The 19,701-nt window shown below is 35.9% G+C and overlaps 1 protein-coding gene across 3 annotated transcripts in view; it reads left to right on the top strand.

Annotated features, from left to right (window-relative positions):
* ALCAM (activated leukocyte cell adhesion molecule) overlaps nt 1-19,701 on the top strand; it is a 201,178-nt gene that overhangs the window by 129,707 nt on the left and 51,770 nt on the right. For all 3 annotated transcript variants that reach the window (XM_073804282.1, XM_033855868.2, XM_019923316.3), the window contains exon 2: nt 16,398-16,498. In XM_073804282.1, coding sequence (XP_073660383.1) covers nt 16,398-16,498 — 101 coding nt within the window. The remainder of the gene's footprint in view (nt 1-16,397; nt 16,499-19,701) is intronic.

The following is a 19,701-nucleotide window of genomic DNA, read 5'->3' as shown; positions in this document are numbered from 1 at the left end:
CAGCAGTTGGGGTCCTTGGTACATTCCCAGCATTTGGGGGGTCTGTGAGGTACATTTTAATGTCCATCACGCTTCACAAACATTTTTTCGCTTGAATAATAAAGAGAAAGCATTTATTTAGTTGATGCTTATATAAGAATATGAAGATGTGAAACAGACAGGTGAGATATGATGCAAACCTTAACAAGCACAGAAAACCAACTGAATGCAGAAGAGCCATTTTCCTGCTGTAAGAACTTGTTCTCCCTTTCTAGATGTTTTTTGTTGTTGTTGTTGCTTTTTGGTTTTTATTTTTTGCCACTTTGTCCATGATGGCTTCAGAAATCCTGCAGATTATTAAACCATTTCCTAAATCAGAGCAAAGATATGGCACATTTTAAAGTTACGATGGGCCTCTGAGGGTGTAAGACAAAGTGTTCAGCAAGTTAAAATCTTTGGGAGTAAGGGAGAGTTTCAAAGCTAGAGGCATATTCAGGTCCAGATCTTAAAAGATCTTTAAAAGCATTCCTCCATTCTGACATCCTTAGAAATGATAAAACTACCTTTCAATACAGCTTCCTATATTTCTTATTCCTACTCACTGCCTTCCTAAATTATCTTGTTCTCCTTCCCACTTTTCCTCCCACTCATCAATTAAAAATAATGACTGCCAGGGAAAGTGGCATCTATGAAAAGTTAATATTAATAGATGACAGTATTGTCTAAGTTCATGCATTTCAGAGCAACACCATTGAGTTCCCACTGTGGACAAGCTACAATGGGTACCGGTTTCTATGCTTACCTGGTCCTTGAGGCAACACAAAATCTCTTAAGGCTGGAAGATTATTTCATTTTCATATAAGAGGTTATTCTGTTTCCTGTTATGCAACTGTTTGTTTTACTTTTAAATTTTTTAAGGAAAAGTTTATCTTTCCTGTGTTCTTAATCTCTTTCAAAAATTATATTGGATGAATATTCCTATTTCTCCTTCCCCCTCAGAACTAGAAAACTAGATTTCATAGTAAGCTGAGTTTAGTTCTTAAAAAAGGGAAAATGCCATAGAAAGCCATCATTTTCTTATGACCTTAACTTATATTACAACCCCTGTGGGGAGTTGTCAATTGAAAGCCTGGAATTTCACAAATCTAAGTCTTGGAAATCAGCCAGCAGTCTGCACCAAATATGTGGGAAAACCTACTAAATAGCTTTTTAACCTTTATTACTTACTATGTTTTATTGTACAAATCTATATCCTCAGGAGACATAGGCAATGCTAATTGGGATTCATGTGAAGAAAAGAGCAAAAAGCTATTTCAACCCATGTAAACATTTTTTGGTACCTAGTTAAATACTTAACGGGGAATATTCCAGAAGCAGGCATACTGGACAAGATCACTCAACCAATTCAGAAGCAAGAGTTTACTACTCTGCTCATTGAGGAGCCCTGACAATTTATTTGCTATCCCCAGTAATTCACTACCTCAATTATAAGATAAAATTCGTTAATGCTGTTGATTACTTTAAATGCTAAAGCAATACAATTTAGCACAAGCTGTTAGTAACAGAAGCTCTCTGTGAAAACAATGATGATCTTATTGGCTAAAAATCTTTGTGATATATTTTTTCTAAGGCATTTTGAGGAATATCAAAGCTATTAGGAATTTGTTGTTTGGGGGTTGGGGAGTGTTTTCAAGGACAGTTTTGATTATCTCAAATCAAGAGGTCTTTTCGTTGTCATGGCATTCAATTATTTGCAGAAAACAAATTTAATAATGTCACAATAACTATGAACTCTTTCTGAAGACAGGCTCTAGCTAAATTCCAAAAAGTTTCCATTAGTTCAGATGATGCAGTTAAAAGTCATTTGTGAAGCGTTGTGCCTGCTTTCCTGTTGATAGTGTTTTCATGAATACAGTACAGCTATTGTCTTTGCTAAAATAATTAAATCATATTCACAATTTCAGTACAACTTCTGTGGCAAAATGCAGAGGAAAATGTAATTTTTCACCATTCAAATAGAACTGATACTCTTAATTAAACGTGGAGCATAAATGTATTCATCTTTCCTTTGCAGTATTTTAACCTGAGGGAGTATTCAAACATGGGTTCCTTCTACCTACCTCTTTGGTTAAGCTGGTTCCGAATGATCCAGGTTCCTCAGGATCTGGTTAGAGACAATGCAAGAACTAATCAAGAAATTGAATTGGGGGAGAGAAACAAAAGGAAAATAATATTTTACTGGTTCTTTTCATTGTATCAATTGTCTGACTGGACTCTCCTTAAAGACACAGCATCAAGTCCTAGGTAATTAGGAGAGAAGCATGATAGTAGAAAATAGTCAACTTTGTGCACTTCAAGTTACATAAATTATTAATACATAAATGTTTTTAATTTTTACAATGAGTAAACTGTAGAATATAAAGGAAAATATGTTTAAACATTCTCTTGTTTAGTCTCCTTCACTATGAAAATCTATTTTAAAATAAAATGTAGAATACTGTTCTTTTCATATACAAATTTGAAATTTCTGGTTCAGTGTAGTCTCCCTGCCCCACCCCCTGCCACCCACACACAGAGCATGAAGTGTTTTTATTTGAGTTTATCCCTAAGAAAAGACCAGTGTCTTGGCTTGTTGACAGAGACCCCATAGCCCAGTCAAAAACTCCTCACTGAGGAATGAGGACTTGGTGACACAGAGCTCCCCTGTGGGACAAATTTTTGGAAATCCCAGTCTCATCCTCAGAACAAAGAATGTGAGGAGAGTTGCCGAAGAAACCCTAAATCCTGATGCTTTTAGTGACATTTCAAATGTAAATCTAGATCAGTGCACTATTTTGCATTTATGTTATATTCCATTAAAAATATTTTTAAAGCAAAAATAGCTTTTTGGCAGGGAACAATGTTAAGGTATTGATTTTTAATCACCACAGTGCCACCCCTCCCCAACATCCTGGATTCCCTAGAATTTCAAAGAATAGTATATGGTTTTCTGGAATGTTAAATGCAGACTAAAGAATATGGGCCGTGAGAATATGATCTGATAGAGTTCCTTTCAGTGTACTGCAGTGGGACTTTATTTTATGCATTATTATTGAGCACCTGCAACCTTCATGGTGCTGCAGTGAATTTCAAAATGAGCGAAATGTAGGCTTTTCCTTCAAATAGGTTGCAACATAGTGGATAAATTAAACTGATAATTTCCCTCTTTTTGGAAAGAAATTAAACTTTAAAATACATGAATAAATATAAATGTCTAGAATTTAAGCTCCATGAGAGCGGGGTTTTTTCCTTTTATCAATTTGGATAGCATACCCTAGAACAGCACTAGGCACAAAGTGGGCACTCAGTAGCCAATGAATGAATGATAAAAAATTATAAACACTGAAATATATATAGAAAAAAGGAAACAATGTATTTGGCTCTCATTTCTCTTCAGGGGGTTTGTGTAGAGCATTGTGTGGATACACACTCTAGTTTATATTTTTGCATTAATAAACATTTAGGTCCCTCCAGTTTTTTAGTATTCAAATTAATGCCGTTATCTTTATATACAGTCCTGCACTTGTGCAGAAACTAATTGTAGGAGAGAGTCTCAGTGGTAGAATTACTGGATCAAAGGGTATTAGCATTTTAAAATTTGATAGATACCATCAAATTGTACTTCCACAACTTCTCTTCAATTTAGAATGAAACTTAAACATTTTATGTTTTAATTCAAGGTTACCTTTGACAACCTGATGAAAGCTTTGAATTCTCTTTCTTTAAAAACACATGTTTCAGTGTACAACAATATGGGAGTTTTTAAAATAACTTAGAGGGTTCATAGATGCCCTAATGTCCATTCATGGATCCTAAGTTAAGAAATTCTAACAAGCACAGTAAAATCTGTACATTTGCTGATGTAAAATTCACGAGGCATTTCTCAAAAAATAAGGGTCTACAAATTAAATCATTTCTGTTACTTTTAAATCATCTCTAAATAAAGTTTTTGCTTATAATTTAAAAGTGACCCCAAATGGAATCCAATGCTAGTGTTGATGATGAAAGTAAAGAAAAAGTAAAAAGGTGTTACAGTTTATTGCATTTTATTAGGAAAATTTTATGTGCATTTATGAATTTGGGAAAACTGCCAGTCTTAGGACATGTTCCTTATGAAGATAAAAGATCTAATCTGTAGAAATTTCTATAATAAAAAATGGAAAACTACCAATGGCATTTTTCACAGAACTAGAACAAAAAAAATCATAATTTGTATGGAAACACAAAAGACCCCGAATAGCCGCAGAAATCTTGAGGAAAAAAAACGGAGCTGGAGGAATCAGGCTCCCAGAGTTCAGACTATACTACAAAGCTACAGTAATCAAGACAGTCTGGTACTGGCACAAAAACAGAAATATAGACCAATGGAACAGGATAGAAAGCCCAGAGATAAACCAATGCACATATGGTCACCTTATTTTTGATAAAGGAGGCAAGAATATACAATGGAAAAAACACAGCCTCTTCAATAAGTGGTGCTGGGAAAACTGGACAGCTACATGTAAAAGAATGAAATTAGAACACTCCCTAACACCATAGACAAAAATAAACTTAAAATGGATTAGAGACCTAAATGTAAGGCCAGACACTAAAAAACTCTTAGTAGAAAACATAGGCAGAACACTCTTACATAAATCACAGCAAGATCCTTTTTGACCCACCCCCTAGAGAAATGGAAATAAATACAAAAATAAACAAATGGGACCTAATGAAAGTTAAAAGCTTTTGCACAGCAAAGGAAACCATTAATAAGATGAAAAGACAACCCTCAGAATGGGAGAAAATATTTGCAAACAAAGCAACTGACAAAGGATTAGTCTCCAAAATATACAAGCAGCTCATGCAGCTCAATATCAAAAAAACAAACCACCCAATCCAAAAATGGGCAGAAGACCTAAATAGGCATTTCTCCAAAGAAGATATACACATTACCAACAAACACATAAAAGAATGCTCAACATCATTAATCATTAGAGAAATGCAAATCAAAACTACAATGAGGTATCACCTTACACCAGTCAGAATGGGCATCATCAGAAAATCTACAAACAATAAATGCTGGAGAGGGTGTGGAGAAAAGGGAACCCTCTTGCACTGTTGGTGGGAATATAAATTGATACAGCCACTACGGAGAACAGTATGGAGGTTCCTTAAGAAACTAAAAATAGAACTACCATATGACCCAGCAATCCTACTACTGGGCATATACCCTGAGAAAACCATAATTCAAAAAGAGTCATGTACCACAATGTTCATTGCAGCTCTATTTACAATAGCCTGGACATGCAACCTAAGTGTCTATATTGACAGATGAATGGATAAAGAAGATGTGGCACATATATACAATGGAATATTACTCAGCCATAAAAAGAAATGAAATTGAGTTACTTGTAGTGAAGTGGATAGACCTAGAGTCTGTCATACAGAGTAAAGTAAGTCAGAAAGAGGAAAACAAATACCATATGCTAACACATATATATGGAATCTAAAAAATGGTTCTAAAGAACCTAGGGGCAGGACAGGAATAAAGATGCAGACATAGAGAATGGATTTGACATGGGGAAGGGGAAGGGGAAGGGGAAGCTGGGACGAAGTGAGAGAGTGGCATGGACATATATACATTACCAAATGTAAAATAGGTAGCTAGTGAGAAGCAGCCACATGACACAGGGAGATCAGCTCAGTGCTTTGTGACCACCTGGAGGTGTGGGCTAGGGAGGGTGGGAGGGGGATGCAAGAGGGAGGAGACATGGGGATATATGTATATGTATAGCTAATTCACTTTGTTAAAAAGCAGAAACTAACACACCATTATAAAGCAATTATACCCCAATAAAGATGTTAAAAAAAAAAATGGAGTTTGCCATAAGAGAGAAAACCAAGTATCACTCAGTGCCTCTGCCTGGTCGGTCCCTGGCTATGACAGACTGGTGAAGTAGTTCTCATCTTCCCATTTATAGAAATTCAGTGTTCAGATCAGATGAAATTTCCTCCAAGAATCCTAAACCAATACCCTCAAGCTTTTTGCTGTGATTCCCTTCTCTGCTTTGCCATACCACTTTCTCTACCTAATAAGCAGCTCATACAAATTCCATCATGTTCCTTCAGGAGTAGGCCTCAGTATCTTATTTATATATTTCCCCCACAAAGAACATCTAGCACTCTGCCTATAATAGGTGTTCAGTAAATACTTGATGCATGTTTGAATGTATGAATAGATGATTTTTGAGATAGGCCTTGAAGGATATGTAGGAATTGAGCCAGAGCAGATGGTCCCAAGGAACAATGATAAAAAATGAAGCAGAGATGGGGTAAAGCCTAAACTAATTGAGAAGAATTGTAACTTATCCAGCCTCATAGATCATTCTGTGCTTAGAGTATAATGCGGCATGTGGTAAATTGAGAAGATAATTTTCAGCACAGCAAATACTGGTACTGTATTTTTTAAATTGTATTGTTTTTTATAGATCTCCCTTCTATGGCATAATATGGATTATTACATTGACCTATACATCACTAAAAAGATAAATATTTTGAGCACTTCCAAGTGACATGCCGAACTTGGAAGTAATATAAAGAACACATATATTAAAACATATTCCTGAGTACTAGCAATAATAATTTGGTAAGATGTTTTTTTCCCATCGAAATGTTATTCCACAGTGGAATAACACTTATCTAAAAGGTATAATATAATGCATTTATAAAATTATAGGAACTGATGAGAGAAAGAAGAATTACTCTTTTTCTTTTATGTAGGCATTACCCAATTATACCTACATTATAATATATAACACTTGTGAAAGGCAAGGTAGAAAGTAAAGTTTGAACAAATGTATTCCTACCTCTGATTAAGCAAAAACCCAACTTGACCCCCAAGTACCCAAGTTTATAAAGAGAAAATGAAAAAGGGGATAGAGGGGCTTTCCTGGTGGCGCAGTGGTTGAGAGTCTGCCTGCCGATGCAGGGGACACGGGTTTGTGCCCCAGTCTGGGAAGGTCCCACATGCCGCGGAGCGGCTGGGCCCGTGAGCCATGGCCGCTGAGCCTGTGCGTCCGAAGCCTGTGCTCCGCAACGGGAGAGGCCACAACAGTGAGAGGCCCGCATACCACAAAAAAAAAAAAAGGGGGGGAGGGGGAATAGAATAACTGTTTTCAGTATTTCTCAAAATGACATTCGATTCCCTCAGATGTCTTCTCCCACCTGCCATGCAGTCCAAGTTACTTGGGAACTATAGGCCCTTGTACCACACACATGCACACAGACACACACAAACAAATTTTACTTGTTATATATTACACAACCTTGACAAAAATTTTAAACTCTTGTTTCATATAATAAATTTATGGGAGGAATTATGAGATAAGATAACTTTGTGTCATTGAATCATAAAATCAGGTTTGGAAGACTCTTTAAAGGCATCAGCTTTATTCTCTATCAGTAGAACTATGATATTTTATCATATCAAATAAAATATATATGATATGTACACTTTAGAAAGCATATATAGTAGGTATAATTTGTGCTTGATTGTAGTATATGAAGTAGATTTGCTAAAACAGTATATTTTTTGTAATTTCTTGGATTGGATTGGATCCCAATATTTCAAAGTTAGAAATCAATCCTCCTATTATAGTTTAATATAATGTGTTTCTGTGAGGAAAACAAATTTGATAATAACCAATGTTACTATGTGCCATTGCTTCCTCCATCCCTTCATTCATATTCAGTGATTATTTAGTCTTACACTAAGATTCTGTTTTACAACAATGATCCCTTTATTGGAAACCACAGTTTTATCAAATGAGTGAAGGTCTAAATCAGTAGTTCTCAACTAGATGGGATTTCAGGGGGCAGTTTTGCCTCCCAGGGGATATTTGTCATGTCTGAGGATTTTCTTGTTGTCATAATGAGGAGAAGGTGCTACTGGCATCCAATGGGCAGAGACAGGGATGTTGCTAAACGTACATAGGACAGTGCCCCACAATCAAGATTTATTCAGCCCAAAATGTCAATAGTAATGAGAGTGAGAAACACTACATGTTTTAATTAGAGTTGTACATATCTTAATTCATTAATAAAGCAAATAAGGACACTAGCATGTTTATCTGTCAAAATCAGTCAAATAAATATGAACGTAATTTCTAAGGATAACTCTCATTTTTACCCACTTCCTCCCCAACAATTCATTTGCACAAATATATCTCTAAAATTTCTGTAGAACTGGAATTTAGTTTTTATGTTGTAAGCTCTGAGCCAGTTTATAATGTGATTAACCCTTCTATGGCACCTAACAGGGATACAGAGCTAAAAAGAGAAAAAGCTTTCAAGGATGATGATGCTTTTAAAGTATCAGTGCAATAAAAAATAATTAACCATGCTAAATTACAGCATGTAAAGTAGACCCTGATGAATTCTGGTCCTATATTATTCTATATTATTTGCTGTACTTCTGCTTGAAACGTGGTAGCAGATTCTGATGTTTAAGTGACCTCAACTCAAATGTCTAGTTGTCAGCAATGCAAAGAGAATGATTACTCTGACCTTGATAGTCCTTAAGAATTACTTTATACAGAAAAAGGAATTCTCATCAATATTGCCAAAATTATTACGGTTTTATTATTTTACTTAGAAATATAAAGTGTTCACCTAACTTCAAAAGGTTGCCAGTCTGTTTCAGTGCCTCTTTAAATTATTTACTATATAAAATGCATAACTATAATTATCTTGTACTTTATGATCACTTGCCTGAGAATTCTACGTGTGAGAATTATTTGGTCAAGAGATTATTCTTATGCTGTGTTTATCTCATTTTATTCCCACTGAATTCTCCTATATAGCCTTTCTAGGTTCTATTGTTCTTTACCTTTAGCTAATAACTCTTCATAAGAATCATTAAATTATTACACATTGCTTCTCAAATATAACACGTATTTTTTTTAAACATCTTTATTGGAGTATAGTTGCTTTACAATGTTGTGTTAGTTTCTGATGTGTAACAAAGTGAATCAGCTATATGTATACATATATCCCCATGTGCCCTCCCTCTTGCATCTCCCTCCTCCACTCCCTATCCCACCCCTCTAGGTGATCACAAAGCACCTAGCTGATATCTCTGTGCTATGTGGCTGCTTCCCACTAGCTATCTATTTTACAGGGGACAGGGAAGGGGAAGCTGGGACAAAGTGAGAGAGTAGCATTGACATATATACACTACCAAACATATTTATGTTTTACTTTACGTCAGGACATTTTGATAGAAACAGTGATAATAATTCATAACACTATGTTAAAATTTTAAAACATTTAATACAAAAGGTGATTTAGCCCAGGTTAAAGTATCTTATGACATACAATATACAAGTAGACATAACACGTATAGCACAGAAATTCACACCCTTGTGCACACACACATTTCCTTCTATATTTTATATTTTGCCTCTTTGAGGAAGGACAGCATAGGCATTCTGTATTTGCAATTGTATCCAATAATCTCTATGCTACAAAACCATGAATAAATTAACCAACTGATATTACAGGGCGAGAATTGCAGGGGAATTCTAGTAGGCTAAATTTAATTCAGACTTGGCAATTCAAAGATAAAAATCTCTTGCTTCTATGAAAAGTATAAACAGAATTATTTGTGTTGACAGGTGCTTTGGGTCTCCCTGGCACTTCATCTCAAAGACTGAGACGTCTCTAGAAATCAGGATGCTAATTCATCACCAAATCACAGTAGTCTTTGTAGCTACTGTATCCCTAGGGGGTTAGAGATATTAGCCCTCCCACATGTGTAAGCCTTAGTTTTTCTATCAGATGAACCTAGAGCCCTTATAGTCTTACCTGAAGAGGAAAGTTGATGATTATAACAAACTTGAAAATTATTTCTAAAATCATCATGACTGTGGCTCCTAATGCCACAAGTGATAATGCAAATGATTATCATGTATTCTGCCTTAAGTCTGTAGACCAGGGCTTCTATCTGTAACTATTGCCTTTTTACCTACTGCCCTCATTCTTGTCAGATCTCTTATTTCCCTTGCATTTGCTGTGCTCTGAAGAGTCCTGTCCTGGATAATTTTGGATATCGAGCAGTCACTACAAGACTCAATCCATGAATTTTCAAATACTTTTAAAAACAACTCTTTGCTTTGTGCTCATCACAAGTAAGGAAAAAGTCACTTCTTAGTGTCATTTGCAGATCACATAGCACAAACAATCCTTAATTTCTCTTGAAAGGGAAGGGAGAAATGTCCTCTCCTGTAGTTTAATCCATAAACTCGTAAGAATGTTGGCTTTGTGTTTGTTTCTCTTCAAGTAAGAGAGGGCCATCCAAGCCCAAATCCATGTTCCTTACACATCGAAGACAGTGTATGACAGACTTTGCAGTATTTGGTAGGAAAAAGAATTCTCAAAGTTCCAGTGTGGTCAACTGCTCCCTGGTTTTTAAAGATGCTAATTTGATAACCAAAATGGAAAGGATGGCACAAGATTCAAATGAAAAATCATCTTATTAGATGCCCAGTAAATGCCAGACATTGTCCCTGGGATACAATGATTAAAAATATATGGTTCTAAATTTTTAGAAATGCACAGCCTTCTGAGACTGACCCAGGAAGAAATAGAAAATATAAACAGACCAATCACAAGCACTGAAATGAAACTGTGATTAAAAATCTTCCAACAAACAAAAGCCCAGGACCAGATGGCTTCACAGGTGAATTCTATCAAACATTTAGAGAAGAGCTAACACCTATCCTTCTCAAACTCTTCCAAAATATAGCAGAGGGAGGAACACTCCCAAACTCATTCTACGAGGCCACCATCACCCTGATACCAAAACCAGACAAAGATGTCACAGGAAAGAAAACTACAGGCCAATATCACTGATGAACATAGATGCAAAATTCCTCAACAAAATACTAGCAGACAGAATCCAACAGCACATTAAAAGGATCATACACCATGATCAAGTGGGGTTTATCCCAGGGATGCAAGGATTCTTCAGTATACGCAAATCAATCAATGTGATACACCATATTAACAAGTTGAAGGAGAAAAACCATACAATCATCTCAATTGATGCAGAGAAAACTTTTGACAAAATTCAACACCCATTTATGATAAAAACCCTGCAGAAAGTAAACATAGAGGGAACTTACCTCAACATAATAAAGGCCACATATGACAAACCCACAGCCAACATCATCCTCAATGGTGAAAAACTGAAAGCATTTCCACTAAGATCAGGAACAAGACAAGGTTGCCCACTCTCACCACTATTATTCAGCATAGTTTTGGAAGTTTTAGCCACAGCAATCAGAGAAGAAAAAGAAATAAAAGGATTCCAAATCAGAAAAGAAGAAGTAAAGCTGTCACTGTTTGCAGATGACATGATACTATACATAGAGAATCCTAAAGATGCTACCAAAAAACTACTAGAGCTAATTAATGAATTTGGTAAAGTAGCCTGATACAAAATTAATGCACAGCAATCTCTTGCATTCCTATACTCTAATGATGAAAAATCTGAAAGTAAAATTAAGAAAACACTCCGATTTAACACTGCACCAAAAAGAATAAAATATCTAGGAATAAACCTACCTAAGGAAACAGAAGACCTGTATGCAGAAAATTATAAGACACTGATGAGAGAAATTAAAGATGATACAAAAAGATGGAGAGATATACCATGTTCTTGGATTAGAAGAATCAACGTTGTGAAAATGACTCTACTACCCAAAGCAATCTACAGATTCAATGCAATCCCTATCAAACTACAACCAGCATTTTTCACAGAACTAGAGCAAAAAATTTCACAATTTGTATGGAAACACAAAAGACCCCAAATAGCCAAAGCAATCTTGAGAAAGAAAAACGGAGCTGGAGGAATCAGGCTCCCTGACTTCAGACTATACTACAAAGCTACAGTAATCAAGACAGTCTGGTACTGGCACAAAAACAGAAATATAGATTAATGGAACAGAATAGAAATCCCAGAGATAAGCCCATGCACATATGGTCACCTTATCTTTGATAAAGGAGGCAAGAATATACAGTGGAGAAAAGACAGCCACTTCAATAAGTGGTGCTGGGAAAACTGGACAGCTACATGTAAATGTATGAAATTAGAACACTCCTGAACACCATACACAAAAAATAAACTAAAACTGGATTAGAGACCTAAATGTAACCAGACAGTATAAAACTCTTAGAGGAAAACATAAGAAGAACACTCTTTGACATAAATCACAGCAATATCTTTTTTGATTCACCTCCTAGAGTAATGGAAATAAAAACAAAAATAAACAAATGGGACCTAATGAAGCTTCAAAGCTTTTGCACAGCAAAGGAAACCATAAACAAGATGAAAAGACAACCCTCAGAATGGGAGAAAATATTTGTAAATGAAGCAACTGACAAAGGATTAATCTCCAAAATTTACAAGCAGCTCAATATCAAAAAAAACAAACAACCCACCCAAAAATTGGCCTAAATAGACATTTCTCCAAAGAAGATATACAGATTGCCAACAAACACATGAAAGAATGCTCAACATCATTAGAGAAATGCAAATCAAAACTACAATGAGATATCATCTCACACCAGTCAGAACGGTCATCATCAAAAAATCTACAAACAGTAAATGCTGGAGAGGGTGTGGAGAAAAGGGAACCCTCTTGCACTGTTGGTGGGAATGTAAATTGATAGAGCCACTATGGAGAACAGTATGGAGGTTCCTTAAGAAACTACAAATAGAACTACCATACGACCCAGCAATCCCACTACTGGGCATATACCCAGAGAAAACCATAATTCAAAGAGTCATGTACCAAAATGTTCATTGCGGCTCTATTTACAATAGCCCGGACATGGAAGCAACCTAAGTGTCCATCGACAGATGAATGGATAAAGAAGATGTGGCACATATATACAATGGAATATTACACAGCCATAAAATGAAACGAAATTGAGTTATTTGTAGTGAGGTGGATGGACCTAGAGTCTGTCATACAGAGTGAAGTAAGTCAGAAAGAGGAAAACAAATACCATATGCTAACACATATATATGGAATCTAAGAAAAAAAATGGTCATGAAGAACCTAGAGGCAAGACAGGAATAAAGACACAGACCTACTAGAGAATGGACTTGAGGATATGGGGAGGGGGAAGGGTAAGTTGTGACAAAGTGAGAGAGTGGCATGGACTTATATACACTACTAAACGTAAAATAGATAGCTAGTGGGAAGCAGCCACATAGCACAGGGAGATCAGCTCGGTGCTTTGTGACCACCTAGAGGGGTGGGATAGGGAGGGTGGAAGGGAGGGAGACACTAGAGGGAAGAGATATGGGAACATATGTATAACTTGAAATTAACACACCATTGTAAAGCAATTATACTCCAATAAAAATGTTAAAGTATATATATATGTGGTCCTCTTCCTGCTGTGATTGTGCTTTCATCATGCTAATACATTATGTACTTGAAAGTCATACAGCTTTAAAATCAATTATAAAAATTATAAAATTTTTAAATCAATTGTAAAATATAAAATTATAAAATTTGGTGTATATTAAAGTTCTTTAGAGAAGAGGAAAGAAAAATGGTCTGTAAGAAAGAGCAAAGCATTACATTTTTTGGAAAAGGAATTTTTTATTTCCCTGTGCCTAGTGAAGGATTCACCTCATTGGTACCTAAGCTGTGTAAACTGTTTTCACTCCTTGAACCATGGAGTTCATGGGAGCAGTGTCAGTTGTCAAAAGAAGGTATGTTTTTATAATTATAGTAGATAATTAGAGGTGCATGTCTTACCATAATTTAAGAAGAGATTCACATTATCTTAGAGTCATTACATATTCAAGTGTCTTGCTATATATTGATGAAAAAAACAAAGTATTAAATCACAAAATGGTTTCCATGGTTTGACAAACCTGCATGAACAGATCCTAAAATACATGATACAAGTTCCATATTTAATATCCAAAGTATTGTAGAAAACAAGTACTATATTGTGAAATAAAACAATTTCTTAACTGTCATCACTTTGCCTGTCTGCCACCACATATCTAAATCCTCACAAGTTTTATTTTAACAAGGCTGAAGAGACCTTATAGTCTTATGCTCTTCAATGATTTATAGTAAAAAGGAATTTAAAGTATGGTGGATACTAAACAATTAAACATTATTGATGGAAAATTGTAATTTTTTTAACATCTTTATTGGAGTATAATTACTTTACAATGGTGTGTCAGTTTCTGCTTTATAACGAAGTGAATCAGTTATACATATACACATATCCCATATCTCTTCCCTCTTGCGTCTCCCTCCCTCCCACCCAGTAATTTTTCATTATAAAACAGAATGTAATAAAAATTTTAGTAAAATTTTGTCTCTAATAGCAAGTTAAAAACACATTCTCATGGCTTATACTTTGTATTCTTTATTTTAACAATGTTAAAAATTCTGGAAAGTAGTTGTGCAGTATATTTACATGAAATTTGTGTTCTTTGTAATGCTTTTGTTCACTGGAGCAAAATTGCTTTAGAGGAAAGTAGATTCCTCAACTGACAGAATTTTAAAATAGGAATTTTATTACCTTTTCTTTCTTTACTAAGGTTAATGATTTTTATCCCTATATGAAATTTTTATATGTTGTGGTTGATGGGTAACAGAGAGAGATAGTATCCACCGTATCTTGTTTCTTCAGAAAGTCATAAGATGGTCTTATTCATGTGTTGTAAATTGCCTTAGCTTTGCACTTTAGCACCACCTGGTGGACAAAATATCATTTCTTTTTCTTTTCAGTTTAAAATAAAGTTAGCCCCTTAACACTCTATATCCAACTGTGACATATCTTAACAGGTATTTAATTGTAAATGTATCTAACTTTGAAGATAGTTGTAAACAAAATAAGGTAAAAAGATCTGATATATTTCCTAAGTACTATACAATTGCCAAGTTAAATGCCTATGTTTCTTTAAACTTCATAAATATATACAGATTTGAATAGTATGTTACATACATATGCAAAAATGTGGGTATTGTTGATAATTTAATTATTGATCATCACATTCTTTTCAATAAAGAATTAAATAAGACCAGGAAGTTTTCTTTACCTTAGTAGCAAACTATTGCTTAAGTTGGATTGTCTACCCAAAAAACAGTGTAATCACTTCATGAAGAAATTTCATACTACAAATACTTTTCTTTTTTTTTGGCTGCCACGCAGTTTGCAGGTTCTTTTTTTCTTTTTCTTTTGCAGTACGCGGGCCTCTCACTGTTGTGGCCTCTCCTGTTGCGGAGCACAGGCTCCAGAGCGCAGGCTCAGTGGCCATGGCTCACTGGCCTAGCCACTCCGTGGCATGTGGGATCTTCCCGGACCGGGGCACGAACCCGTGTCCCCTGCATCGGCAGGCGGACTCTCAACCACTGCGCCACCAGGGGATCCCCAGTTTGCAGGTTCTTAGTTCCCTGACCAGGGATTGAACCCGCGCCCTCAGTAGTGAAAGCGTGGAGTCCTAACCACTGGAGTGCCAGGGAATTCCTTACAAATTCTTTTCCTGTTAATATTTTATGTATAATTAAAATGAAAACTAGTATTTTAACCATTAATACTGTAAAGCAGGCCATTTTCATGCTCATTTTGCCACTTATATTTAAGATTCAGTTGTGGTCTTATATGTATTAGTTCTCAGTTTTTAAATTTTTCCGAATTTAAGCTTAACAATATTTTCAAATGAAAAAAACAAACATATTTAAAGCTAGTTTTGAGAATTTTAAGCATGTTAATCTCTTTGTATAGTCCCACATTTCTATGAAATATAGTGAAGTTTTTTCTTATGAAATATAGTGAAGGTGAAAATAAACCCTCAGATTCCACACTGTTCCTTTGGCATATACTACTTATCTATTCCTCGCTAAACTGAGAGGTTTATAGATTTGAATTATGTAACATTTGAAGCCTTAGTAGCTAAATAAGAGCTGTTGATATTTATAGGAAATATGTTCTAACTACATACTTTGTTTTATGTCATTTAAGATAAAATTATAATACATAACCTTCATTAAGAAATGCATCTTGAGGCTTCCCTGGTGGCGCAGTGGTTGAGAGTCCGCCTGCCGATGCAGGGGACACGGGTTCGTGCCCCAGTCCGGGAAGATCCCACATGCCGCGGAGCAGCTGGGCCCATGAGCCATGGCCGCTGAGCCTGCGCGTCCGGAGACCATGCTCCGCAACGGAAGAGGCCTTTCAACAGTGAGAGGCCCGCGTACCGCAAAAAAAAAAAAAAAAGAAATGCATCTTGAACTGAAGTTATTTACTTTATTTCAAGAAAACATTTAAACTCTTCTCTCTCTTGTGTTCCTTTTTTTCTAAAGGTCTTGGATGGTATACTGTAAACTCAGCATATGGAGATACCATTGTCATGCCTTGCCGACTCAGTGTACCTCAGAATCTCATGTTTGGCAAATGGAAATATGTAAGTGTGACCTACCTTGGACTTGGTTAATTGCCTCTAGTTTTTGAAAGAAAATTCCTTCTGTGAGTAGATGTGAATTTCAAGTTAACGTAATGACAATATTCAACTGTGGATATAAATGTAAAAAGGTGAAATTAATGTGTCGAATATTTCAAAAGAATAATCCCTAAGTCTTACATAACAAATGATATTTTAAAATAAAGCCAGTAAACAGGTAATTCTTAGCTCAAATTAGTCTGAAAGATTCACCCTGAAGTGTTTGAGGCAGAAGAAAAGGCAGAGTTCCAGGGTAAAATCAGTGGAGTATAGGACAGAGCTTAGTGGAAGATGGCAGCCTTTCTCTACACACTCATGTTTTGTTTGGTGTAGTTACTGCAAAGGCAAGATGCACTAGAAGCCAGAGCATTCAAATGTTCACTGAAAATTAGTCATCAGTATTAGAAGCCTGTTACTTGATCTTAGAACTCAGTCGAAGTGGTAGGTCCTTTTAAAATTTAACATTGCTGATTTTACTCATTTTTTGCAGGTAGCAAAATCATATTTTCTCAGGTATCAAGGTACCGATGGGTCTGGAAATGAAGGGTAGATATCCTGGTAGGTGATGTGGAAAGGCTAGGTAACTTTGATAAAATATCTCAATTTCATTACCAAGACCAACAAAAGGTGTCTGTGTGGCACAATTTCCCAGTGCTAGATCACATGAGACTCACAATTGTTTGCAAGCTTAAAAAGAGGACATATGTTTCATTGAACACAACTGGCAAATTTTCCCTAGGTCCATGAAATGTTAAAAGGTATTTGAATAGGAAAAGGATTTGATGGTCCAATTTTTTTTTTGACTTTGGGCATAGATTTTTATTATGTATTATTCTTACACACGTAAAAAAAAGCAGAATTAATTGGTTGATATATTCCTGAAAGCATCTTACACTTCTGAATTACTTCAAATCCAATCACACTTCTATATTACTTTAGTTCTTGTGATGGTCCAATAATTTTTGAAAAGTTTTTTTACTGCAGTACTTCTCAGAGCCTTTCCTATATTAAGATACATGATGAATTGTCTGAGTTCATTCATTTCTTAAGTTTATTGAACCACACAACTTTTCCTCTCAGATATCTGCAAGAACAAACGTTGTGCAGAATAGAAATGTACGTAAGTTGCACCCCAGGGGTAGTATAACACAATCTTTTAAAATCTGGTTGTGAAGTCAGACTGACATGTTCTACCATGTGTTGGCTGTGGGATTCTGGATGAGTGAATTAATCCCCATTTTCTCATAGAAAAAAAATGAAATAATAATAATCTTCCTTATAGTGTTGTGAAGGTTACATGAAGTAACTCATATCAGAATACTTACCTAGTACTTGGCACATGGTAATTGCACGAAAAGTGTAAGTTGTTATGAGTGTGGGGCTACTAAGCTCTAAACACACTGTGTGAAGGTCAAGTGAAGGCAAAAGAAGGAGGTGAGGCAGCATAGCACTTCCCTGATCCCTCCTCCTGTTATCCAGCTCACACTGGGTAATTTCTGACTATTTCTGGCTCCCTATAAAAATGGAAATATGAAGTTAAGGCCTATGAGGACAAAGTCTATTAGCTTCCCTAAAATTCCAAGGGTCTGGGAGACTACCACCTCATTCACCATTGAGTCAAACTTAATGCAAAAATAAATGGAATACAGTGGTGAAAACTTCTGTGATTATAGACATTACTGATGCCCAGGAAATAATTTTCACCTAAATGTAACTGGCACAATGGCAATGAAAACAAATAATAATGACAATTTTCTAATTGTTAATGAAACAAAAACCTTCAGTAATAAACTGATGAGATACATTTGAAGTACCATATGCTCTAAAAGCAGTCCTGATTCGCAGACATACTATACAACCTCTAATTTAATGTAACCTGAAAGACAAAGAGCAGATTTGGAAAGAGTGAAAGGGAGCAAACACAGAGGAAAGATGGATTAGTTTCTCTCTTACTGCACCGTAATCTCCCTGTGAATGGAGATCATAGCTCCCTGTGCACCCCGCCCTACCTCACTCCCACCACCTCTTCACCAGCATCTGCCTCTGTGCCTTGTACAGAAGAGGCATCTAATGGCTGTCGAGAATGATATAGTGTAGTTATAATGGAGCCAGGCTGTGGAGCTCCAGTCTTGGCCCTGCTGAGATACACTGGCTGGGGCAATGGACCAGTTATTTAACCAATCTCTGTCTCCATTGTCTAAAAATGAAGACAATATTATGTGTAATTTACAGGGTTGTTATGAATATTAAATCCATTAATGCATGGAAAGCCCAAAGAAAGTACACTGGCATACAGTTAAGTGCTCGAAATTTAATAACTATTATTTCTTGCATAAGTGAACAAATATATTATAGACGTTTAAGATACTGGTCTAACATATTTTTCTTAATGAAGGAATGATTTAATACAAGGATTTGCATTGTAAACCTGTGGCAAAATTAAAAGATTTAAGGAGAATATTACTGACGTATTCAGATATTCAACCAGCTAAACCTTTTGGACTCCAAGATTAGCTTAGTAATTGTCTTAGTCAGCTTGGGCTGTTATAACAAAATACCACAGACTGGATAGTTTAAACAACAGTCTTTTATTTCTCACAGTTCTGGAGGCTGGGCAGTCCAAAATCAGGGTGCCAGCTGATTCACCTCTTGCGGAGGGCCCTCTTCCTGATTTGCTGACAGCTGCCACTTGCTATGTGCTCACAAAACCTCTTCTTCATGTTCTCATTGAGAGAGAGAGCTCTCATGTTTCTTCCTCTTCTTATAAGGGCACTAATCCCATCATGAGGGTACCATCCCCATGACCTCATCTAAACTTCAACACCTCTCAGGGGCCCACCTCCACTAATCCCACATTGGGGGTTAGGGCTTAGGCATATAAATTTAGTCCATAACATTAGTAAATATTAATAATTTTTTAAATGTTACTCCTTATAGCACCTTGAAATTTGTCATGCATTTTAGAATGTTTTATCATATTTTATTTTCTCAAAGGCCTTGTGAGGTAAGTAGAAGAGGGATTGGCCCTTATTTTAGATTATTGTTAGTATGTAAGAGAATGTTTGTGGGAGCAGAGAAAGAAATGAATTATGTCTCAGTGCTCTTGGCATAATTGTATATGCCAGATTTTATATGAAAACACTTCGAGCTAAGTTTTAAGATTCAGA

The sequence above is a fragment of the Tursiops truncatus genome, chromosome 4 (assembly GCF_011762595.2).
Source record: "Tursiops truncatus isolate mTurTru1 chromosome 4, mTurTru1.mat.Y, whole genome shotgun sequence".
In the NCBI taxonomy this organism is placed as follows: Eukaryota; Metazoa; Chordata; class Mammalia; order Artiodactyla; family Delphinidae; genus Tursiops; species Tursiops truncatus.
The sequence above is the reverse complement of the archived record's forward strand: the minus strand, read 5'-3'. Positions and strand labels throughout refer to the sequence as shown.